We start from the raw sequence: 26,567 nt of genomic DNA, 5'->3' as shown, positions 1-26,567 counted from the left end.
AGCCTTGAAGGACTGAAGTCCAGGTGAAATTTTAGAGGCCAGTGCAGATGTCCTGTCAATCTCAGAGGTTAACACTCCAAAGTCCTCACTTCAGAACTAGGAATACTTTGACATCAAGCATGCAGCTTTTCCCTCTTCTACTTTATTATTTATTTTTTTCCCCCCACAGCTGATGATACAGATTGCATCATCATCTTTTAAGGATAAGATGGGGCATTGGCTTTGATTTCTAAAAGAAGCTTCCCAGAAAATATTTGAGAAAAGAAAAATAACACCTTACTAAGTATCTAAACCTAAATAACAAAACTTAATATACATTTAGCCCTTCTTTCCCCATTTCCAAGAGTGACTCAACTTTTAAGTGTGATTCAACAGGCACAGGTAATTTTTTAATTGATTTTACATTATCAAAAGCTTCTTGAGAAGCTAGATGGCTCTAGGCTGCACGTGGACTGTGTCAGTTTTGGTCCCAGGTTTTATCAGTAGGACTGCTGGAGAGATTCAACATAGTCTTTGTTAAGTATGAGGGGGAAAAAGCAATTATTTGAGCATCTAACTATTCGGTGTAGCCAGTCACTAGTACTACGTATAATCCAGTCACCACCACTGTTTTGTCAGCTCACTCTTACATCCTGATTTCCATCAATGAGGTTAATAGTCTTATTTAACAGAAATGAATAACTTTGCCAGTAAGTTTGTATGATGTTCTTGACAGTGATAAGTAATACTATAAGAAGGAAAAAGCAACAAAGCCAAGTCTAAGCCAACACGTACTGTTACAAATAGCACAAAACACTGAATTAGATTGCTACTAGAGTGTCCTTGAATCTGTGTTCAAGAGCATCTGGACAGGTAACTCCCATGTCACATTTGGAAGCACTATGGAGGCTTCTTCAGCCATAGAAGCATCTCCTGAGAAAGAAGACTTCAGCAGTGTTGCTTGTGAACTGCAGTGCAGGCATCAACCACTTGCATTTCACCAGTGGTCATACAAGCACAATGCTATAGCTTCCCCTTCCTTTAATGTTCAGTCAAGTACAGTTGGTTTGTGTGACTTCATGTCCATAATTGTATTCGCAGAGCAGAGCTATTTCAATCTAGGACTGAAATTATAATATATTATAGGTTATGTCAACATTCCTTTCTCTGTATGATGATGTAAGTTTCACTTGCTAGTTGAAGCTAGATTGAGGCTCCTTACAACAAGTAGAAGGGTACTCTTTTCCCAAATTTACTGAAGCCTCAGATCTGTTGACTGCCTACCATGAATGGGGTTCCAGCTCTGTCTCCATAACACAAGAACAGCCTTTGATACCTTTGTTTTTTTAACACTTGAGTAGTGAGTGCCAGCACCTAAGGGCATTTAGTGGTGGCTCTTAGTAACACAACACTACATCACAGCAAGGCTGAAATACCAGTTCACTTAGTCAAGTCCCTGCTTCTCAGAAAGCATAAGATACCCCACACTCAAGGTCAAGAGTGACAAAACATTTGAAGTGCATTTTCACTTTTATTTCAAAACTTTAGACAAGTTACTTTAGTATATAAATTTGATTTTTCCTCTTACAGAATATAAAGATAATTCCCTCATTACTTCAGTATAAAGTGTTTTACAAGCTTGAAGACAATTGCATAAGTGTTTCTCACACAGGGTATCAGAAATAAAGCAGTCTTTCTACAGAAGTTCAGACAGATGACTACCTCAGAAACAGCATAGCAGTTTAGTCAAATACAAGTGAACACGTGACACTACAACTGTGCAAGTTCAAGTAAGGCCAAGTCAGTAAACATTGTTAAGTCATTGCAAATAAGAGTGAGAGGTTTGTGAGACATTGCAGGGGGTGGATGGTCTCATAGTATAATACTCTTAAATCAAGGATTCAGAGGGATTTAGCTAGAAGACAAGTGAGTTCTTTAATGCTATAAAGCATATGCAAAGACCAAGCAGTGTACTGATGTTAGTGAAGACTTCGTGCCTGTTTATCCTCAGCATGCTACGACAAACTACAACCTCTTAAAACCAAGCATAAGAACCACTAATGTTGGGAAGATGCCTTCAGAAATCAAGTATGTCTTATTTTGGATGGTGTGTAGTTTTTGTCTATTACTTCATCTTGTAAGAACATGTGAAGACAGCGCTCATTCTGTGCCAGTGGGTGGCCTGCAACCCTGGAGAGGAAAAAAACCAACAAGCATTAGTGCTAACAAATCAAGTCTACTTGCCACTACAGCCAGTGGAGCAAGGTTTTATACCAATAACCTATGGTTCTGCACTTAGGCATAGATCCCACTTCCAGTTCACTGCTGGTGACTAGAATGATGTCTGGCAGCAAGATTTGTCATTCTGCCCCAGATGAAGCTAGTCCATAGGAATGCTGAGCTACTTCTGATCATTTGGAAGCATGTTATGTCATCATCTGCCACCTGCAATTGATGGGGACTATCAAAGTGCCCATCCTAGCATTAAGAAATCTAGAGTTAAGCAAGCCAAGTGGATTTTTACAGGTCTTTATACCTTTGTCACAGGACACCTTTCTAAAAGCAGCTGGAACCCCTCGGTTCTCACCCTAATTCAATAGCAGTTAGCCCAGGCAGAGTTAAAGACTTACTCCATCAAAGGGTATGAAGGTCTTCTGAAGGCTCCGACACTATGACTTACCATGGTCACTATTCCTAGCACATACAAGCAGCACTGATGCACAGACAGAAGGTACTGGCCATTCTGTTAATTGCAGATGTCTTTAAATATGAAATAGGGGAGACACAGAGCTTGTCTGCTCTAGAAGAGACCAGCACCTCTACTGCAGATTTAGTTTTGTTCCACATGTAGCCTGAGCCACCATCCTTTTAACAGTAAAGGAGGTGAAACTGAATTAGAAAACACTCTCAGAAGAAAGCCACAAGGTATTGCATTTAAACACTTAAAATACCATGCAGCCTTCTGTGTAGAATCAAACCCCCTGGAAGTTGATCACTTATGGACACAAAAACCTAAAGTAGTTTGGTTTGAAAATAATTACATCCAGTTTGGTCAATCAAGACAGGCTTCTCCCTTTAAGAGAGAAAGCCCCCCATCCTCTCTAGGACAGCCTTATGGCCTCCATATCTGTCAGAACATTTCTACTCCAAATGGAAGTTATCTAGTTGAACAGGTGTAATACATAGTCAATTCCAGTGGCTCAGCATCAGTACTTCCAAGCACTTTTGTGCATCTTCTCCAAATATATCTACTAGTACTTATTTCACCACAGGACAAATCCACCTGTCACTACTCACTTGTCATTGACTGTGTCCTTTAATGAGGAAGCTAAGCTCTCCTATTCAGCATTGATAGATTATTTCAAGTGTAGTCATAAAACCTATCAATCTTGCCAGGTTTATGGTAATTGGGCAGCAGTCTCCAGCACTAGTTCACACGGAAGACAGTCTGAAATAACTAGTTTGAGTTTCTTACCCCCATCAGACTGAAGTTGCTGGCCTTAAACTTCAAGAGAAAGATATATAGGAGAAGATGAGGCAGCATCATATTCCTTCTGCCTTTCAGGAAGGCTTGCAAATTGGTGGCCAAATTGCAAGACTAGGTCTGATCTCCCAGATTCAGCTCTTGGTTTCACATGAATACCTCACTCTGCATAGGCTTTTCCTCAGTACTCTTCTCTAAGGTGACCCTTACACAGAGCAGCTGCTCCTTCAAAAATTTTCATTTATCCCAAAGCCATGTTCAGGCAGACAAGTGTCTTGCAACTTAGCTACCCCTGTGAATGTCACTGTAGGTAGTATTGATGGTGGTGCCAGCAAGCTGGCCCAAGAGAGCTGACTCAAGCAAGCTGCACTGCTGTTATTTAGTCCCTCTAAATTTTAGATCTAGAGGGACAAAGCTTCTCAACGACATCCTAAATATCAAGAACTGGCATTGGCACATCAAGACCTTTTTTGGATACAGCGATATTGGTTATCTGAGGGGCTCTTCTCTAGTTCTAGGAGTGAAGACCAGCTTTGAGAATGCAGCCATGTGAATGTATTATGTAAATTAACTTCAGGACTAATGTCACTAGTACCCAGAGTACGTGGTAGAAGTCTTAAAGCTTCTACATGGTCTGAAACTTTAACTAGTAATATTTGCTTGATGAGTTTGTCATGCCATTAGGATAAAATGATGAGGTTGAATAGCTAGGAGCTCTGCCTGAAGGATCTTGTTCCAGCTGTACTCAAGTCTGCCACTATTTTAAAGGAGGAAAAATTGACCAAGAAGTTTTACACTTTCACAAGATCAATGTATTACTTGCTGTAGGACTGAACAAGTGATACCAGTAAACTGGCCACTCCATTTCTGTCAGCTGTATTGAGTTTTTCAGAGATTCCAGTTCAGATGACTGTTTCACTATCAGCTGCTCCAGAACATGAACAGCCCTCTTCCCACACACATTGCTAGACTCAGCATACAAAACTTTCAGTAAGTGCACTTCTTCCACTTTTAATGTAGAGTCTCAAGCCTGCATGGATAAAAGTTGTACTTTGCAGTCAAGACTGCCTTGATTGTACAGCCTTAAAAAAAAAAAACAAACAAACAAAAAAACCACATTCCATCTTACTATAAGCACATCTGCCTTCATGTAGTGTAAATGCAAAACTAGATGCCTTGGAAATTCATTCCACTTGTGTTTGAAGTGAGAAAATAGCATTCTGAAGTATTTTACCTGCTCATAACCATTAGCAATACCTCTAAATTGAGCTAACAAGCAACTATGTATAAAAAAAGACAAACAACAAACATTAAGAGATTTCATACAGTCACACTTAGTTTGCTTACACAGGAAAGAGTTTTAGTGAACTAGTCACTTGCAACTCCAAGCCACATGCCTGAACTGACTAACAACTGACAAGCAGATGAAGTTCTGGCTTCGCTCACAGACACCCTCTGCTCCTGCTAAACAGCATTACTATTGAACAAGATTAAAATGCTAGTGGAACTGACAAGCTCGAACATTTTAGGAGGAGCAGCCTCAAACCCAGTAGGGTCTGAACAGTGTTTGCTCTGGAGACCTGAAGAGCTGGTTCACTGACAGTACTCCTTCTTACCCACTGTTTGGATCCACATTGTTAAAGAGATTAAAGTAGCTCTTCAGGTCACTAGATGCAGAGCAGTTAGTACTGTCAGATGGTAGAAAAAGAATCATAAGACTTTGTTACTATAATTTCTGTTCACCCTTTGAAAGGTAGTGACAGAACCCAAAGTGTTTATTTCAAACTATAGATGCGCATACCTCAGGTAGTGTTTTTACATTTCAGAAAGATTCTCATGATGATTAGAGAAAATATGCATCATTACACAAGCTGATAATACCTCACATCTGCAATCAAAGTAAACTGCTGTAAGTCCATTGTAAGCTCCATTGTTCACCCAATGGAGGATACCTTTTCAGAAATAAAAAAGTAGAACTATTTTGAATGCTATAATTTTAGCAGCAATTTGCATAAATTAACATCACCACTAACATTCATTTCAGCTGTTCAGGTAAGCATTAAGATACCCAAACTAAACACTGGATAAGCAACATTAGTATGTCCTACTGCAAGATTATGTGAAAGTTATTATTCTGAATGTAGTACAGCTACCATAGTTAGAGGATCAGCAGCTTTAGTTCGATTTTCCCGAGCAGAGTTCTGGGTTTGTCTCCAGATAACTAGACCCAACACTTACTTGTTTATGAATTGTTCAAGAGCCTGCTTCCTTTCCTCTATAAAGGAGTCATCAAATATGCCATCATCTCCTCGGAAGGGGAGCTGACGGAGAAGAGCTTTTCCTGGTAGAGGTGGTACCACAACCTGAAAGATTTAGAAAAGCATCCTTAAGTGTAAGCCAGTTTATACATGTCCTGTGCCACCTCTTTGTCCTAGAGGACCCAACTCAATCCCATTGCTAGTGAAGTCATAACACAACCAAAGAACAGTACCTACCATAGAGGTAAGCTGAATTCAAGTAGTTTAACCCTGAATTAACTCAAAACCATTAAATAGCTTCTAACATTGTACAACTGAGGTTTGCTGAATCACAATGGTTCAGTTCTGGACATTTTCAACCACAGTATCTGTTCTATATGATATATATGCTTTAGGTCTGTGAAGACTTGTATTTACCTTTCATTTTACCTACCTTGCTTTCTCTTTCTAGTTCATTCCTTAGCCATTCAAAGTCACTGTATCTTCTTCGAACTGTAGATTCTTTCAATTTGAAGATGGGTAGATTTGTCTGAAAACAAGAACGTAAGCTATCAATTAGACAAATTAGAAGTTTTGATAAGTAGAAGCAAGAAACTAGCTGTTAAGCAACCAATTAGTTCCACCTTAGCAACAACAACAGTATTGAGAAACAATCAAGACACAGAAATACAGATAAAGCTCTGTAAGCCATACGAGTAAGCTGTGCCTCAAACTGTGGCCCTCATTTATACAGCATCCTTATCACTGGTATTTTGCCACCATATCACCTAGTAGAATAGCAGATTTGCTGTTCACTTGAGGAGATGTTCCTAAGGTTGCACAAGCATCTGCTATTCTTGCTTTCTCAGGAACTAGATTCCCAGTGCCAATATATGCTCAAAATTGCAAGGAGGGAGGAATAGAAAGTCTTCTTAATCCATACAGGATCCTTTTATTACATTCAAAGAAGCATTTCAGGTACCAGCAGAAGACATTAACCGAGCTTACTGTACTTTGCTACCTGATACAATATGGCCTCCAACATCTTTAAGACCAAGTCCTACAGTGAATCCATTCAGGCCAGATGAAACTGAAGATTTGCTAGTATAAGCTGCCAAGTTTAGGTAGCTCCAAAGAAGCCAACAAGGCCAAGATACAACACAACATCCAGTGATGATGAGATCAGATTGTTTTGCTAAAGTTAAACCAAGCAGAGCTTGATGAGGCAGAATTTTCCTAAGCAAGGCTAGGAGTCAGCACCCAACTCCAGCACCCCTGAAAGAGACATCAAATGGGAGCCAAGCTATAATTCTGCACAAGACCATGTTAAATACATGAGCATTTGATAGGCTTTTACACAAGTTAGTGTAAGGACACCTATATTACTTCTGTTCATTCTTGAGGTGCAGGGTTCCATTGTTGTAATCCAGCTTGCACATTATTTTAAGAGTAAATATCAGGAAAGCACTCTCCTTCTGTTCTCCTACCCAGAACAGAAAGCACCAGGATCACAATCTGAAGCTCAAATGTTGAGATGCAAACTGGCTAAAGTGTTACAAAAATGTTTGTGTGAGTTATGACTTACTAACAGCAAGACCAAGAGTTTATAATTGCCATACATAACCAGAACAGAATAAAGCTTAGTGTTGTCAGACTGCGTAAGACTACTGTTGTCTGTCTTATAAACCTTGAAAGAGGACTCTTAAGGAGCACCCTAGGAGGCTGATGTTCACTGGGACTACAATTATCCACAGTTTTCCTGTTGGCAGAAGCACAGTAGTCATTCTCAACTAGCGTCTTCTAGCTTTCGTTGTTTTATTTTTTTTTAAGTTGCAAGCCATCTCATGCAGCTTCTGGTCCCAGTTTGAGTGTGTATCCTTGTACAATATCATTTGTAGGCTGTTATGCTTAAGCTATCATTGAGTGATACTTTTGGCTGCTTAGAACAGGTTTAACTGCAGAGATCCTTTTCCTGTGGTAGGCAGCCCTATGACTAGAAGCCATTGTATAACTACCAGCCAGTAAGTTTTTGTCTGTCTCAGTTCAAAAGTACTCAAGACATTAGTTGTGTACTTTCCTGTTATGCTGTTTAGTCCCTAATTTACAGATGATCAAGTACAGAACAGTATTTTGTTATGAAATCTTATTGCTAAATGTTTAAAAGTATTCAAGCTCTCCTTCCCAGGTAAAACATTGTTGATTGTATGTCCATAGTGAATAATAATAAAATTGCACTTAAGACTATTATGTCAGAAGTCAGGCTTTATTTATAAACACTCTCATCTTGAGGATAAGAATACTCTACTCAAGAGTGAATAAAGCTAGGTCCCCCACAGTGCATGAAGGAGATTCCCAGAAGTGAAGTGCTGGATTATTTTTCTCTGATTTCAGCTATTGGCTTTTTAACCAAGTTCAGCCTTCCACATGACATGAACTCTTTGTCAGTGTCCCGGGTAGAAAGTCCTTTACAATATTTAACATATAGGCTCTCACCTGCAGAAAATATTCCATTCTCCTCTCAAGTTACTTGTAAGAAGGATTAGAACTGAATAAAAGCAGCTAAAACCCAATGAATTCCCAGGTCTTCAGGAACTCTTTTCATGCTTCTGGGCATGAAGTCTATAAAGTTAATCTCCGAACAACATATCAGGCTTACAGGTACAATGTGGGGGTAGAAGTGCCAATTGAGCTCATTTTACCTTCTACATTCCCTTTTGAACTTTTGACATGCTAACGCAGCTAGCAAGTTGGAGAAAAGGACAGTTGAAGAGTACTTGTTTTCCCCTTGAGTTGAAAGATCTTCTCCAATTTTGATAATAACCACTGGAAATGTTCAAACTGAAGCATATGGTAGAAGGCTGCTATTAAATTAGGTGGCTTACAAGTCACAACTTGACAACTACATCCTAAAGGAAAATGTGCACCTCCTGTCCTTTGGTCTGGATATGAATCAGCGCTATTTGTTGAGATCAACTTCTAAACTTCATGTTCCTTAAAACCCAGAAACTGCAGCAATTCTCCTTCTTCTAGAAATCAGTACCAATAAAGCAGCATTCTTCAGATATGCAGCTGTTAGAAAGGATCTATTTAAAAACAGCAATTTGAGAGTAATGTTTTATACTGCTTAACTCATTTACATCTTAGGTCCCTATTTTTAAGTCAGGATATATTCACATCTGAAGTCACTGTGCCTTTCTCATGAAGGATTATTACCCTGTTTGAGCAGACCACTTTTTCAATAGGAAGAGTTTCTGCATGTCCTACTGACTCCATCTACCACGAACAGATGATTTTCATTAGGCAAGCCAGACAGCTGCTAAAGCACAGGCCATCATTGGGCAAGAACTTGGTAGAACAAGACAACAGAAACTTTCAATTTCTACTGAAGTGTCAGTTGAAGACCACACAGCATAACAAAGTTATTCTCAGCCTCACAGTTTATTTTGAGAGTTATCCTTGTTTAGTCACTGAGGTGCCAGTAGCTATTCTTAACACTGTTAGTGCTTTGCCTGCTAGAACAGAGATGAGATTAAGGCACAAAACCTGAAGTCAGGCTAGTTTCATTTTTACAGATGTCTCTCCCTGTGCTTCTTCAACATTATAGTGTCATTTTTCTGGCCTGCTGATCTGCTAAGTCTACTGTCATGAAACTCATGACCCAGTTTGGCACAGCCCCTAGAGCATAGCTCATTCCTTTGATAAATTCAGCATAATTACTGCAGCAATTGTTTCTTCTACAGTGTAACAATTAGTCTCATTTTTATCAAAAGCATTCTCAACAACTTCCTAGTCTGAAATCATGCCTCCTAGCAGTTTGAATGCAAGTCCTCAACCTGAAAGGATTATATGATACCCAAGACATTAGACAACCAGAAGTAACTAGCTAGAACTGCAGATAAAGCATTATTCCAGAAGGACCAATAAGCCAGCTCTGCAGAAGTCCCACATAGCATCTTTCTGCTTAGGATTTTGGGCTAAGACAAGACAGATTCTGTCTAGCACTGTTTCTGTATCAGATTATATGTATAAAACCATTAGGCTTTCTCTGACTACTGTCAAACAAATATTCAGTATTCCGCTGGGTGAGTTAATGACCAAGCCAGTAGACTGGAGTAAACATTGTCAGAACTGCTGCCAAGTTAAATCACATAGTTAAACAGCAGATGACAAACCCAGACCCTTAAGTCACTCCCGCATTCCTCCACTTGGATGCCAAATGAGTTTGTGGCAAACTGGAAGACACTGACTCCAATATGCAGGATCAAAATCAGCTTTATTAAGCAAGCGTGCTCTTTATATACTTTTCCACCAAGGCCAGTCATTTTCTACTTTACTTGTTTACACCATCGTGTACTCTAAAAGATCACGTTCCCACCGAAAAGGGAATCTCTCTTCCCTGTGAGCAGCACCTCCTTATCTAAGGAGTAGCTTCACCCAACTTCATCCTCTGCCAAAACAGTGCTGCAGCTGCTTATTCCTCCCTATTAGTTCTGCCACACTTAACCCTTCTTTTGCCTAACCCCACAAGTTTCTACAGTCATTTGGCTAGCGTTCAACAAACAGGCAATGGGAAGCACTGGTTATATTTCAGGGTAAAACCTACATTCACAAAAAGAACGTTTCTTCAGCTACATTTATGTTATAACAACACATTCAAACTACAAGTTCAACTCCAAGCTCAGGAGGTTCCCAATTCACCTTAGAAATGACAGTCCTAAACCAGTACCTTGGATAACAGTCTTCCATCTGTTTTATGGTAAATCCCTGAGCTATGCCCAGTTAGAAGTCCAAAAATCGTTTACATACACAAGGGAGGAGACTTTCACAGGCAGAACGCAAGTAGTTTGAGCACTGGTCAATACTCTCCATTCAGCTTCAGATACACAGCTCTCCAATGCAGCCATTCTGGTATACAAGTTACCTTAAACGCAGGAGGAAAACTAGAGTAATTTATTTAAGATAAATCAGTTAGAATTCTAAACTAATTTAAGTGTTTTCTGTTATAAAGACTAGATTAATTCATCCAGCAAGTGGAAAAAGCCTTGCAAATAGCCAGACTTGCTCCTACAAATTTGTTTCCAGACATAAATTGAACACAAATAGCATTTGCGTTCCTTCAAAGAACATGCTGACATTCCACAAGATTGGCTCTGAATGTCACTGCAGCCCGGTCCACCCCCACAAGTGCAGAAACTCCACAGATGTAGTTGCCCAGCATAGTTTGAGGTAAATTTGATTCATTTTCTCATCTGCCAGTGTAACACTCATCAGCAGCGCTGTATTGCCCACATCTCCCACTCCTAACAGACTGAGAATAAAGCTGCACTGTTGCCATAGCACCTACTTTGATGTTGTCTTTTCAAGTAGGTTATGGTAGCCTTGATACAACTCTATTTCCATTAAAATAGAGCGAAAGAAAGCACTCGGCTCACTTTTGATAGAAGTTTGTGGCCTTGACTCTCAGAAGCTAAATTCAAGCTTCTTGCTATCTCTTCATACAAGCTGTAATCTTTGTCAAAAGACTACACCCTTTGGCTACATTTACAGTCAGCCAATGGGAGCTCTGGGGTATTACAGTAAGTAAGCAGCATTCAGGGTGGATAAAGTATTGTGGTTTTCTTAATGCAAGAGCCTGCTGTCCTTTAGTACAAGAAACTGGCTCCAGCAGTCCACTGTTGTTGCAGAAACCTTGCCAGTGGTTTGTTTCCTTCCCGACTTGACATAAGCAGCTACCTCCCCATTTCCTACAATTATAAAAAGCAAGAAAGAAGGCAAACATGCTCTGAACTTCAGTTGCTAGAAATTTAGACTTCTGCTGTGTACTTTACTGAAGGAAAACCTCCTTCCCCACTGCAAAAGGTCAGATAAGAGGTTGCTATTTTTCCAAGCTTCAGTCCTTTTGATCACAGTGGAGGCCTATCTCCCCTTTTATCCACTTGGTGTCCAGGTCTACTGAAAGTACATTACATGCAATAAGTCTATAGTTAATAGAACACTGAAAAATCTGACCATATGTATACACCCAAGTTTTAAACAATGATGACTTAAGCTAAACCAAGCACTATAGAACTTCCCATTCCACAGTACTGAGACATGGAGCTCGGATGTTTTCCGTCTTAAAGACTAAGGCAGTGAAATCCTAATAGCAATACAACCACACAAGCTATCAGTCTTTAAACAAGACTTAACCTTTGCCAAGTCCAATGCCTTGAGCCTAGAGCTGCTCTATGAAAATCAGTGTAGGGGTGCCTGGGTTTTTGCCAAGCAGCATCTATCACCACCTGATCAAGTTCACCAATATCACGAACAGCTGTGCCACAGTCAAAAGGCTCAAAGCAGGGCAAGCCTAGAAAAACAGACAGATTAGCAACTCTTTATCCTTCATGTTGTATCCACAGAAGTCAAGGGTAAAAACAGGAGCCCACTTTACAAAGGACACCTTCAAGCAAAGGCTTTTACAACACCCAGACAGAATTAGTAACTCTAGATAATTATTTCAGGGTTAGCAAGCCAAAGCCTCCTTTGAAATAGCAAATATTCCTTTTAAAGAGAAGGGATTGCTACTTTTACACAACTGCAAGATATAACTGCCATATGCTCTGGTTTGGCCTACTGTGAGGTTACCATTCATTTTTCATTGGGACTGACTTAAGATGGATCATGTTAAGTCGATGCTTTAGATGGTAGATGTCAGCTAATGATGCTATGGTCAAATGGGGATGACAATTGCAGTGAATTGTTGCAACTGATAGCTTCTATCAGGAAGAAGAGTTTTACTGTGCTCTGCGAACTAGACAGTCCAATATCCCTACATTTCACAACCTTGCAAGAAACAAGAGATAGATAACTAGCACAGAAGTAAGTATACTAAGTAGCAATAAATTATCTTCATGTTTCCAATTTTATTGGAGCAGTAACATTGACTTTCTTAAGTATCCACCCAACACATACAGAAAAGCCAATAGCTCCTGTTCATTAATTTGTAGCATGGCTTAACACTTAGGGGATGCTGCAGCTTAGGCCCATAGAAATAGTCTCTGAAGCTTTATTTCCAGATGTAGAGGTGGCTTTAAACCACTTAAGATATAGCTTAATTTTCTTCTGGATTTTACCAGCCTATAGTTATACTTTCAGGATTGGCTTCTTGGGCAGCACAAACTATACTGTCATGTGCCCCAGAAGATCCTCCCACAACAGAAGTTTTGAGCTGGATTCTCAAGAAATAGTCACAGAAGGCATATGCTCATGGACCTGTCTTCAGTTTGCAAAATATTTGTTTTTATACCTTGACCAGAAGGTTAGGGTTTCTCCATCCTTCTCACATCAAGTAAGTTACAGCAGCAACAGCAACTTCAGACCCTTCACTCAGTGCTCCATAAGGCATTTGGATTACATACTTGCTAAAACAGCCTCCAGTAGTGCAACTGGCATTGCATCACCAAGTGAAAAAAAATTTAAAGAAAATAACTACCCTACAGTTAGAAGATCATAAGTCTACACTGCATTATTTCTTTCCCCAGATGAAAAACAGTAGAGGCCTTACTGCTCTAAAGTTCAGGCTGACACTTTTTTGGCAAGCCACCTAAAAATAAAGATGTATGAAAATACTCTGGCATCACATGCCTACCTGGATCATAGCCATCTGCCCTACAAAGATTAGTCGTTGTTCCATTTGATTTGGTCTGTTCAGCACTGTACTAGCGTGCACTCTTAATACATGACAATCAAGGCCCACATTGTACACGCAGAAATAAAAACAGTCCAAGTCATCAGTTAAACTAATACACTAATAAGAAGCACCATTCAGAGACTTGGTTATTTTATTTACACAGTAACAGATGTCAACACCAAACTAGTTCAATACCTTTAAACTAGGTTCAAGAGCCTAGTCCAGTCAAAAGCCTCTACAGAAAAATCAGCTGCTCACAGCAAATACATGCAACAGACTTGTAAACCCACTCTCCCTGCTCTGGAAGTTTCCTTCTTCCAAGCCATTTCACTTCTATGTCTCCCCAGTCATTGTCCTGGTAAGATCTGAGCCTTCCAGCTATCCTCTGAATTATTGCTCAAGGGAACAGTTAATGTTTGTAAAGGTGCAGTACTTGGGCTGTAAACAGAAAAATCAAGTCACCTGAATCAGTGCATTTTTATTCTTTGAAAAGGAGTCTAAAAATATTTAGCTGGTAGCAGTGTCTAGAATGGGGCATTAAAAGCATAATTAACTACAGTTAAAGCAGACTTGCAGTGTGATGCAAGATTTGCAGTAGTAGAGAAAGAGAATTAGTGCTGATTAGGCATTCCTAAACACATCCACACTGAGTCAGTGTTTAGTCATTACTCCACCACAAGCTTCACTGACTATGAAACTGAACAATGCTGAACTCAACTACACATACAAGCAGATCTGACTCTTCTCATAGTGGGAGAAGAGACTGCAACTTCAAACCCTACTGAATACATGAAGGACAAGAAGTTTCGTACTGTTCAAGGACAGAACATTTCAAAGACACATTCATCAGACAAAACGTGCCACTTCGCAAAACCACGGCATAAGAGAAGTGTTTTCTGAGGAAGTTATACTTTCAGTTCATTTACCATCTTACTCTGACTTGATTTGATCACAGAAGTCAGACTCAAATCAGCCAGTCACTTAGGTCAGACTACTATAAATATGCTGAAATGCAAACATTGTATCCAAGCTAGGTCTTGAAAAAATGGGTTGAGAACAGACTTTCAAAAGCACCTCAAGTTTAGCAGTACTTTGATACACTTCCTCAATCCTTTGGGACCAATACTAGTCTTAACACCACAGGCACTTCCCAGCCTGTGTGTTCATTTCCTTCCCCATACTGGGCCTATGTAGTGAAGTACCTCTGCAGGTCTACAGAAGTCCTTCTGCAAAAGATACAGGAAAGGCAACTGCTGCCTTAAAGAGCATTGGCACCACCCTGGTGATGCATTTCACAACATGTGGAAGCACAGCAGCAAGGCATTACCTTTCTACACCTCAAGACAAGCCGCTGAGCAGTGGAACAGCAAGAAGCTAAGGTGTGCCTTAGTGCTCAGTTTAATCACACTGATTAGAGGCAACAGGCCATTCAACATTAAAGAACAGAATTAAGACAATAAAGCCTTTATTGACTAACTTTGACTAAAAAGAATTCTTTAACTACTTGGACTAGTAGCTCCTGTAACAGGTGTTTTATTTTAGTCCTAAGTGTCAGCTTGAATATTAATGACTTCTCTGCAAGTTCTCACTAACCATAAACAGATAACTGAACCTTTTAGTCTAGGTGACAAACCCAACTAAAATGGGCAGCACAGAAATCACTTTTACTTCTACAGAAACAGTAACACATTAAATACTGTTAACAAAGGGACGATATTTTTCCCAAATGCAGCAAGTTCCTGGATATCCATATGCTTTGTTGACAGTATTCTAACAGATATGCTTAAGTCCTCAGGCACTGCTTTTACAGTGGGTGTACAGCTCTGAACTGCGTCACTAGTTGCTGGGATGGGAGTTAGCTTGTAAAGCTTAAGTCTTGTCTCCTTAAAGGATTTAGCAACTGAAGCTGTTGCATAGAATCTGTTCGAGCAAAGATGTTCCTGTTGATTCACTTATCAGTTTCAACTACAGTAGAAGTCAAATGATACCTGGAACTGGATTGAGGACTGCAGACATGCTGTAGGATAATATGACAGTTGTCATTTGTTCTACATTTGCTTCCTAGAATTCAGAGAGAAGACTGGCTTGCAGCCCATAAATAGTAACAGGTATTTGCATGCCCTTGTTGAAGAGCGTTGACATGCACATGCCCACCCTGAAAAGGTGTAAGAAGTAGAAGGGAACCACCATCCCTCTGGTGGTGGTTCCTGAGCTAGTAAAGACTCATGAGAAAGAGCATATGGCATGCAAAGGTATTTCCACTGAAAACTGAACTGTTTGTTCACTCTTCCTCAAGAAGTAACAGCAGTGGTTTGTTGTATTGCTTTAGAAGGCTGTCTAGTTGATTGTGTTAGTTTAAACCACTGCATAGTCACCATACTGTAATCATCTAGATACCTTTAGATGAGATGACTACCTTATCAAGTTTTATTTCACTAAAAATAGCACTTGGAGCTTTATACCATACTGCACTGTTCTACTTTTTAGCTCACCCTAGGCCTTCACACAAGAGATACCTTAGAATGGTACAAACTCACCACCTAATGCTGCTGATGGAAAGCAAATTCTCAAGGACCCTGTCAAGAACATGATCCACTCAGATTTGCTATTTTAGCACTGCAGGATGGCATTTTCTACCATTTACCATTACTGAACAAGAGATCTGACTTTCACTGCCAAGCTGTACTGTAGTAGCATACTGCCATATTGTGTGCCTTATACTGGTCGCTACAGTGGAAAGCTTTCTCATCACCTTGTCCAGTTTGCTGAGAACAGAATGTTATTTAATGCAAGTTCAGGCTCAGAAAGTCAATACTTTGGCCAACTGACCATCTGTGAAGTAAGATGTCCCATTAAAAGTACTGCATAGGTTCTACTTGCAGCACTCAGACAGCATAACTTCTTGTGAAAGCACCATGCATTTACCACAATGAACAGCCATCCTACTAGCCTGCATATAGACACATGCTACGAAAAACTTTCCTAAGTACTGAAATACAATTGACTTGCTTATCCAGTAGTATATGGCTGAGCAGTCCACCCAAAGCTTTTGAGTTCCCCATTAGGCTTTCCAACTTCCACCAGAAGTTGATGAGTATGGCAATACAAGAACTAAAGTATGAGGTTGTTCCACTTGTTGCTTTCCAAGCAACAGATAGGCTTCAGCTGCAATACCAGTAGAAAGCTTGCCAATGAAAGCTTTGGGGGAAACACTGCAGAATTGCACCACAACTACTTTTTGCAAGATATTAGTTATCAGACATCAGTTCAAGAGTCTGCTAGCAAACTCAGTCTTCCTCAAAAAAGTTAAGCTTTGATATTCAGACAAAGCAAGATAGAATTACCCTTGGACTGGGTTTGTGAACACCACAACAATGGTACGAGTCCAATTGCTTCAATGCAAACCTGAATCCTCTCTGACAATGTTTCTGGCTCAGTGTGATCTCCAGCCATAACATGAGGCTGTCCAATAGCTTTTACCAGAACTTGAGAGCAGTTAAGCCATCTGTTTCTGCACCATTTAACGTTTTAATGTTGGTGTTAGTTGAAGACATAGCTTTCCAGATATGACATAGGTTTCCAGATATGACATAGGTAACTCACTCCATCTTCTCCAGTTTATTCTGCTGCCACTACTGGCACTGCTGGGGGTAACTGCAAATGTCAGCTGCTACTTTCTGTGACCACAAGCAGTTGTCAAACTACAGAGGCTAGCTGGTGGCTATTGTCTGCCACAAGCAGCTTATAGTACAAGGCCTACCTTTTAGAAATACAATACTACAGTAATTCAAGTTCCAACTCCTCTCCCATGCTCAAACTTGCATATTAGCAACATGGCCTGTGTTCTGCTGAGAAGCAGTTAATTGATACAAGTTTAGACAGTGAACATAATTCTGCATGACTTGTATTACCTGCTCGGTAGCCTTCCAGCATACAGAGACATAAAACTCAATTTTACAGTTCATGATAGCCATGAATGTATAAAACACGGATGCAATATGTGTACAGGAGTGCACAACTGGAAAGGGAATGATCATATATTATAACAGATAGCCCTGGATACATGCATACACAGATGCAAGTAAGGAGGGTGGAGGAAGCAATAGTTACATAGTAGTTGGACTAAGAAAAAGACTAGAGGAAGGTCACAGTACTATCGCAGTGTATGTTTGTTCAAGTCATTTGTAGGTCTTCATTACAACAGGAATCCAGAATTTTCTACCCCGAACAGTAAATGGGCTAAGAGCAACCTGTCTCAAAACCCGTTTTTCTGCTTTCCTTTCTGCTGAAGAACTTCAGTTGGGGATTTTAAAATTATTATTTTTTAAACCCAGCAAATTTGTTCTCATTCCCAAGGCCATATCATGGCTAAGTCCCTTTTGTATCATCTTCCCCAGATCCAGCAATTCCAAATGCTCAGTCTCATGGAAAGAAAAGTCATCAGGAACTTAAGGCACAACTATTTCCCAGCAAGGTAGAGTTACATCTTTCTGCTAAGTGGACAGCTAGGGTCCTGATAAGGGCAGTGTAATGCAACACAAGTTGGCAAGTTCTAGTTTGTCCTCACACAAAGGCCAAACACAGGCTACAATTATTTTAGTTTATTCTTCCTGCCCTATGGACACATCCTGAAACATGAGAATAGCTACTGGACATGACAATTTAGGAGCACCAGAATTAAAGAAGAACGGTCCCTCACAGCTTTAAAAAAAAAAAAAGTAAAATCAACTGAGATCTAAAGTTACAATAAACTGAGAACTTAAATACCAGAAAATCCACACAGTGTTTTAGTCTTGTCTAAAGAATTTTAGTGACCAAGGCAGCAGCCCTTGTCTGAAACCTTCCCTGCCATGAAGGTATGTGCACTCCATGGTGTCCAGTGAAAGCAGAACTCATACTGCAGAGAATATGTGCAGGTCAATGAGGCTTCTTCCCCCTCTATTACTGCCTGTAAACTGACCAGGTTCAGTCAGCTATGATAAAGTAAAGCTATACAAGGCAGTAGACTCTACCACAAACGACAAAAAAACCCATAAAACTGTAAGAGGTCGTCCTTCTCAACCCAACTTATCCCTGGCGGCATAAACTAAAAGGGTGCCCTGCCTCAAGTCCCTGCCAGCCACGGGCAAGGACCATGCTGTAAATATTGCATAGTTCTGTCCACTTCTCCACTACCAGGCCCTGTTTATGAAACTAGAAAGGCCAGGGAATGTAGTAATGACTTCACGTAGCTTTTCTCAAGCTCAAGATTACTAGCCTTTGGGGCAAGCCAGTGAACACAGCCCTTCCAGCTAAGAAGGAGACTAATGCTACAAAGAAAAAGTATGTGATAGCACACAGTGGGAAACAGCCCTGTTTATTAGGCACTCAATTTATATTTCAAGTGCAAAAGAAAACAGGAACCCCTCCCCCATATACAACCCACCTTATCACTTCAGCTAGCTTTGATCTTGCACATGTGCCCACTAGACTTATTTACACGTTCTCTACAGGTTTTTGAGGCTGCTGGAATCCCAAACTTGACCTCCTTCTCAGGGCAGATCCACCCATATTACTACATCTCAGACAGCTGAGAGTTTGCCCTCCTCTATTTACTTAGAGATAGACAAGCTGCTGTGGTTTAACGTGGCCTACTCCCTGGTGAGGTGCTGTGACGAGCAGGAAAGGCCTTGACTCCATGTAGGCACTGCTCAGCAATAACGAAAACATCCCTGTATTATCAACACTGTTTTCAAGCACAAACCCAAAACACAGCCCCACGCCAGCTATCACCAAGAAAATTAACTCCATCCCAGCCAAAAAAAGCACATGAACAATTGCTCACAGCGCAGCAACATTTCAGTCTGACAGCAGTTGTGCGCAGCAGTGCCAGAAAAGCGTTTGTCCTTTGGTTATCTTAAACGAGACACTTTGTCTTCGCTACCACGAGACCGTGAGAGTTATCCGCTCCAGTCGCTTGCAGAAGCCGGGGCCTGTTCTCACGCCGAGGGTGAAGTTCACCTGCTGCTCCGGCCATCACCTCCCCGGCAGCACTCACCTCACCACCCACCAAACGAGCCCTGAAGGACGCGGCGGCCCATCACCGCCACCCCCGGCCTCGGCGACACTCCTCCCGCTTACCAGAAGAGCCGGCCGGAGCCCGACACCGACACACAGGCTCCGCATTCCCCTTCTCAAGCCTCACATTTGCTCCCGAGGCGCCGGGCCCCGGGGCGAGCACGTACCCGGCGGAGCTCCCACCGGCCACCCGCCTGGGCCAGGGCGGGGGGCGGCGGGGCCGACCCCTCGGTGAGCAGGAGCGGGGCCGGCCTCAGCGCCGCCGCCACCGCCGGGCCGGGCCCTCACCTTGACGCGGATCTCGTAGGTGGTGAAGCGGCCGCGGCCCACCCCCACCGTCTGCGGGTTGCCCACGTCGATCTCCAAGAAGTTGCTGGGCGGCCCGTAGGCGTCGTTCAGGTTCTGCGGCTTGCTGATCAGCCGCCGGGTGTCGGCGATCGTTTCGGCCATGGCGGAGCGGGCACCTTTTTTGTTTGGTTTTTTTCCCCCCCCACACCCCCTCCCACGGAGCGCGGCAGGACGCGAGCAAGCACCGAGCGCCGCCGCCCCGCGCCGCCCGCCCTCTTATCGCCCCGCGGCCAGCTGACTGCCCAGCAACCCGCACCCACGCCGCCGCCGCCGCCAGCGGATGCGCCCGCCGCCCGCGCGCAAGGCAGGCTGGGTATTGTAGTCCTCAAGGGCCGCACCGCTCGCGAAGCCTGGGCCGGCCGCCCTCCTGCCCAACTACAGATCCCGGCGTGCGCGGGAGGGTTAGCGCGGAGGCTATGAGAGCTGGTTTCTCGGACCCGCCTGCCCGGCCGGCGGGACGGGCGCAGGCTGCGGGGTTCGGCCTGCCTTCAGCCGGCGGCGCGGGGGTTGCGGGGAGGGACGGCCCGGTTCGTCCCGCTGTGAGTCCCCTTCTCTCGTCCAGGGAAGGAGCTCCTGTGCGGGGTCGTGGTTTTTTTTGGGGGGTTGTGCGGTGGGTGCGGGCGGCCCCGGGAGGCCGCGCCGTGAGGCGAGCCCGGGGGTGGCGGGGCTAGGCCCGGCCCCCGGTGAGGCCGAGGCCTCTGCTGATGCACGGATCGGGAGCACAGACAGACAGCGGGGATGCGATTCAGTCAGCGCGGCAGCAACGTAACGTTTCGGTTGTGATTTGGTTTTTGTTTGGGTTTTTTTTTTTTTTTTTTTAAACCAAAGAAGGTTTTAACAAGACATGACTAATGCATTACTCCCGGCTGCAACTTTTCACCTGCGGCCCTTAAAGAGCGCAGGAAGGAAGGATTGCTGTTCGTTGCAGGTTGGTTAGGTTGGTATATTACCCAGAAGCATAACCGAGGTCTCGGTGTAATAGAATAAGAAATTTATTTTTTTGGCATGGCATTGTCAGTGGACATGAGCAAAACTGTACATGTCAGGATGAGGGGAAAAGGCAATGCTGTAATCAGGATATGAATCGGTGAGAGCCAGGATGAAAAGCCGGGATAGGAAATGCTGTATATGCAAGGTGTTGGGCAAAAGGAATCTGCCAGCTACAAATGTAGGCTGGAGGAGATGCCTACCAAAAGCTCTGCGTTAAAAACAAGATCTAGATCATTGACCCAAGCTGCAAGCAAGGTAGCAATGTTGTCTGTAGTAGAATTAAAGCTTTTAAAAATTACTGAATTTTCACAAATTACATGCATTTAATAGCAGTATAAGCAACTGGCCCAGATTTTATATCATCATATCTTACAAAGATTAAGAGTTTGTTTACATTTCATTCATGGAGGATAGGAAAGGAAAATCGTGTTTACAGAATTTTTTTTTTAATATTTTATTAACTTGAAGAGAGAGAGAAAGAAAAAAAGAGAAAGGGGGAAGGGGAGCTGATGGAATTGTTCCCTTCCAAGATATAAAGTCTTTGATTCTTCAGTGCCTGATTCAAGTAGATGGTGTGTTATGATAAAAAAAAACGTTGCCAAAAGAAGTGGAATGTTTCTCCTGATGCATCTAGGACATCAGTGAATAGAAATTATATTAATCCATTGCTAATATTTCTAAATTACTCTATCATTTTAGAGGTCTTCCAGATTTTTTTTTTTACGTCTGTTAACAGTACCCCTCCAATGATTAAATGCGTGTATCATTTTTCTTCCTTCCTTCCTTATGGAAGCATTCTGGAGACGCTCCATTACTACCCAGGTAGAATGAGACTGTAGGAAAACTAGTTCTATTTTTTCTGAAAATCTGTGTCTAGGCAGTAGGCAAAATGGCAGGCTGCCCACAGATCATGGCCAAGAAACTCAAAGTTAACATCCGGCAAGTTTGGTTAGCAGTTGTCTATGTTAATAAAAAAGATAATCAGAAAGCAGAGATGAACCCAGGGTCCAAAAATAGCCCATCCACATAACCAGTATGCTGTAGGTGGTTTGCTTGGTAACTTTTCTGTTAATTTCCTGCTCATCACTCCAGTATTATTTCTCCCCCTTACTAGTGCACCTTCTTTAATTCCTTTCTTTCTGCTAATAGCTGCCAACTATTCACTTTATAATTATAAACAGAAATTAAGCTGACAGAGTTTTACAAAGTGGGAGAGAAAGGGAGCTGTACCTGAATTATACCAGTTATTAAACTGGTCTTGCAGCAAGGCAAGAAAAAACTCATTAATTCTAGTGAGATTACATATGCACTCATCTGGATAAGCATTTGTTACGCAACCTATGCTACCACATCTGATGGCAAATGTGAAAATACAGCAGAGCACTGGTATTGTCTTAAGTAGAATATATTGTCTGCCTCCTGGCAAAGCCTGGTTTCATTACCTATTCCAAAGAAATAAAAGAAGTGCCTAATATTGTACATTTGGGAAGTTGGTGAGCCTATGATGAATCAAGAATATAATTTGTTCTCACACTGGGTAAATACTAAGAGTGAGGTGTAAGTTGAATTTTTTCTCATGGCATACTGTCTTAGCACCATTGTTCTATCTGCTTTTCGTAACAGAGACAACTGGTGGTGGAGAGCTGTACAGAGGCAGGCTACAGGGACTGAATATTTTAGTGCCGGTGTGTCAGTAGCATTGGTAAGTAAGGAGGTTACAGTGATTTGGTAAGGTCTCATATCTCTAGTTTTTTTTTCATTGAGCTTGGATACAAATCCTCTGACTGGGGAGACAAAGGGGAAGATTCCCTGCTTCATGACAACCCCCCTTTATATCACATGAAAGCTTTCATGCCACACTGGGTAATGAGGCAAAGAGAAGGAACGAAGGTGGGGGAAAATTAGAGTCCTGTGAGCCTCCTTGTTTCCTTCCAACCCTCAGAAAATTAATTTATTTTGAATTGTGTTTCACCTTTTTTTTTCGACCCATAAGACTAGAGTTACACTATCTGTAGTTGTTTTTGCTTGCTAGAAAGGTTTTTTTACTCAGGATGAAGGTGAGCATAAATTCAGAAAAGAAAGTTTTAGTTCTGTTTCTGACATGAACTTTGGGCCAAATTTCAAATCTGGAGGGAGAAAGGTCAGCTGTGTTTGTAGGTCCAAAGATTAGATGCAAGAAATCAAGCATTTAGAGTAACAACCAAGAGATTCGGTACTCGTAGATTTGTTACTACACCTTATTTATTCAGCTATGACACAAAGATTTTCTGGCCTAACTTCAAGTGGCAATGTGAATACCAGAGTCTTATAGCATGTACCCACAAAAGCAAGCATTAATGGATGATTATTTATTAAACTCTCAAGTAGTTTTTTGTTTGTTCCTTTGTTTTTAAAAGAAAGTCACATTTAACTGGAAGGGAAACCAAATCTCTCCATTATCCAGTTAGGATTCTCCAGCTTTCTGACAAGTGCCCAGGTTAACGCACTTTAGTTGGCATGGGCATATTTTGTCACAACTTGTGGGGAATGCTGACTCAGGATAAGGCAAAACCCACAAGGCATTGAACTAATTGTGCAATGCTTTATGTGGAAAAATGACTTCCTGTTTCCTGCATTAGCTGTCAGTGCTTTGAAGCACGGTGTTTGAATGTCTGCATTGTATACTTAACATCCAGAGGAAAATATTATGCATACAAATAGAATTTGTTATATCTACATATTTTATATATATATTCAGATTTAACTGTTGCATTCAATTCCTCTTCTCCCTTTTTACACTATATTATCCCTTTCAACAAGGGTGATTCTTATATACACTTCTAGATTCTTTAGCGTTTAAAATGTCATCCACCAGCTCACAGGCATTAATTTCAACTATGAACCCCTTGTTCTGAGAGATGCTGAGTAGTGCCCCTGTAGCTGGAAAACTGCAATGAATTTCTAGCACATTGAGCTGTTTGACCTGACTGAAATGCAAGCTGTAAACAGATAGTGGAAATGGCTGTAAGTCCATAAGTTTGGGAACATTTCTGCAGCTTTATTAATCTGAAGCTTTATAAGCAATGTAGACTATTAACAGTGTATTTGATTGTCTCAAAATAGATGAAATTAATATCAAGTTTACTCCTGAGTGTTTTGACATAATCTCAAGAAAAATGGCTTTTAAAGACCAGGAAAATGGCTTCTCATGGAAACTGTGTTGATGAAAACTAGCCCCAAAATCCATTTTCGTAGAGTAGGCTGAATGGTCAGTCTAAGATCAAAAGTATGTTTACGTATGGGAGCCAAAGATGTTTCCCATGGTGGGAATATCTTGGAGCTGTGCCGGCAGGTAGACCCCTGCCCTCCTTCTGCAGATACTTAGAGAAGGTCTGGCAGAGGCCCAAAGACCCTTGGACACATAAGGTTCAGTACATCAGGATTTCTAAAAGGAGTGCACTTTATACCACTAGAGGCCAGAGTGGGCCTCTGGAGGGGTTTTATTATACCCCCGATTTTTATTCCTGTTAAAGACCACTGATACTTTTGCCTAGCTGGCAGACTAATAATGCAGCTGAGTAGCTGGGCTGTACAAGTGTTTATTTAATTTCTACACAGTTGAAATGTCACATTTTTGGAGGTGAGCAAAGGGACAGGTATGGTGAATGAAGTACACAAATGTTTTACAGAATGAATCTGTGTCTGTTACAGGACGTTAAACATGCCAAATACTTGAAAGTCCTGTCTTTTAGGTTAACACCAAAACATGTTTTTGCCAAGTGCTTACAGCCAATGCAGACTGAGTTGCTGGGGTGTGCAATTCAGTGTGCAGTGGCATTACAGAGTTTGCCAGCATATAGAAGACTCATAGCGTTGCAGAGGGTTTATTCACTTAGGTAGAAGATGTCAGAATAGACCCAAATGGGAAGTTTTTCTATGCTGCCTTGGATAACAAGGTTAAGAAAAAAACAGTAACAATTTAAATAAATCAGATGTTTTTGCTGAAGATTATGCTGTCATTTTCTCCAATTATTCTTGACATTTCACCCATTCATATTGTGATCTGAGTTAATAATGGAAGAAAAAACAGCTCTTGTTGCCTTGTTTATTCTTTGTTCTCAAGGAGATAAGCTGTTTATAAAGATAAGTTATTTGTTATTTAAATCACTTTTACTGAAGTTGTTTGTTTCCTTGTTTGAGTTTCTAAAAATATTGCAACAATTGTGATGCATCTTTGAGACGTCCATTCAATTCACTATGATTTGTACTGGAATTTATTCCTAAATGGGTACAGGTGTTGAGAGCTATAACATGCTAGAATGAGTCAAAACCAATAAATGCTCAATAAAGGAAAGATGAAAGAAAATGCACTGAAAACAGCTTTTTTAAAGATGTGATAAATTGGCACTTTAGTTTACTACTTAATTAGATATATAGTACTGAAGATTTGTCTGGAGCAACTACATATTTTAAAACAGCTGAACGTGTTAGAACATAACTTCAGTTGCTGTTAATATTTTCAAGATTGTAAACATTATTTTTAAAATTAGCAATACTCTTCAGTAAAAAAATCAACTTTTGCTTGCAAGCCGTTTCATAGTGCCCTGATGCAACATGTTGCTACACTCCTATAAAAAATAAAGTTGATTAATAGTCTATGAAAATGGCTTGCTTTCTCATGTTGCACGGAAACTTAATGCTAGAATAAGGTATCGGAATCCTGATGTTGCAAACCCAAAAGTCAGTTAAAGCATTTCCTCGGCGCTTTTGCCATGAGCAGGCATTTTGTTATCTATTTCTTGCACAATGCCCTCCGTAGGCAACATCTTTTGAAGCCCCGTCCTGACCCTTTGGGTGCGTTTCTGATGGGAACGGAGTCTGCCAGCGATCAGGCCAGTGCTACGCTTAGCGGGTTCCCAAGTGCCGGTGCCTTTCCCTTGGACCGTCGGCTTTTTTTTTTTTTTTTTTGGCATTTTGCCTTTCTGTGGAAAGAGCTTTGCAGCCACAGTGGAGGTGGCTGGAGAAGACCATCAGGTACCTACCAGAGGAGGCAGGCGGTTGGCGTTCTACTGAGGGGTTCTCCAGAGCCTGCCGTGGGTATCCGAACACATCCCGCCAAGGAGGACGCTTACTGTGCGCTAAGCGCACGCCGGCCCAACAGGGCTGAACCAGCTTCTAGGGTTTGCATTATCTTCAGGGAAATGGCTTTTACGTTAACATATCGTGCCGTTGTGGTTTAAATAGACATTCATTGCTGTACTGCTGGTGCACAGATAGGCTGTAACTCTGGCCAGGAATATTTGTCCTTAATATTTTATGGTCCAGGCTTTTGAAGGTAAACAATGCAAGCTTGGAACCATTGACAAACGCCAACCCGGTTGCCGAAACCCCTCAGTGGTGGCCAAGCTGGCCGGAAAGCTGCTGCACTGGCGACTGCCTCAATGCAAACACGGTACAAATCGCCGCCGACAAACAAGTTGTTCGGAAAACGCGAGTGGGCGGATGCGGCAGTGAGGCGCTGCAAATGGCACCCGGGGGGTCAGCGGCCGACGCGGCTGAGTGGGGAGCACGGCCCTGGGCGGGCGCAGCCGGCCCTGCCTCCCCTGCTGGCCGCCCGGCTCCCCCGGGGGCTGCCTCACAGCCTGGGGCTCGGTTTGGGGAGCGCAAGGGGAAGGAGAGGAGCCGGGGACAGTCCCCCGCGCCAGGGCGGCTCTCCCAGCACCGGCCGAGGCCCGCGGCCGTTGCCCTGGGGGGCGGCGGGACTCCATTTCCCAGCGCGCCCCGCGCCCCCACCGCGGAGGCGAGGCGAGGCCGGGCCGGGAAG

General features: G+C 42.0%; 1 protein-coding gene across 1 annotated transcript; it reads right to left on the bottom strand.

Moving 5' to 3' along the window:
- Positions 1–1,415: 1,415 nt before the first annotated feature.
- SNX3 (sorting nexin 3) lies at positions 1,416–19,920 on the bottom strand. The gene is made up of 4 exons (XM_082481023.1): positions 19,715–19,920; positions 6,155–6,250; positions 5,702–5,826; positions 1,416–2,169 (listed from the first exon to the last, which is right to left on the bottom strand). The coding sequence occupies exons 1-4, from the start codon at positions 19,874–19,876 to the stop codon at positions 2,064–2,066; spliced, it is 489 nt and encodes a 162-aa protein (XP_082337149.1). The 5' UTR covers positions 19,877–19,920; the 3' UTR covers positions 1,416–2,063.
- Positions 19,921–26,567: the final 6,647 nt, after the last annotated feature.

Source organism: Vanellus vanellus (assembly GCF_965231255.1).
Source record: "Vanellus vanellus genome assembly, chromosome: 3".
NCBI classification, from domain to species: domain Eukaryota; kingdom Metazoa; phylum Chordata; class Aves; order Charadriiformes; family Charadriidae; genus Vanellus; species Vanellus vanellus.
Note: the sequence above shows the minus strand (reverse complement) of the source record. Positions and strands in the feature narration are given on the sequence as shown.

Bases quoted from the DNA above. Each gene is read 5' to 3' on its own strand.
- SNX3 (XM_082481023.1), bottom strand. From the start codon at position 19,876: ATGGCCGAAACGATCGCCGACACCCGGCGGCTGATCAGCAAGCCGCAG. The intron at 6,251-19,714 runs GTGAGGGCCCGG...TCTTGTTTTCAG, and splicing joins CCTACGAGATCCGCGTCAAG to ACAAATCTACCCATCTTCAA. The intron at 2,170-5,701 runs GTAAGTGTTGGG...TTTCCTCTCCAG, and splicing joins CTTGAACAATTCATAAACAA to GGTTGCAGGCCACCCACTGG.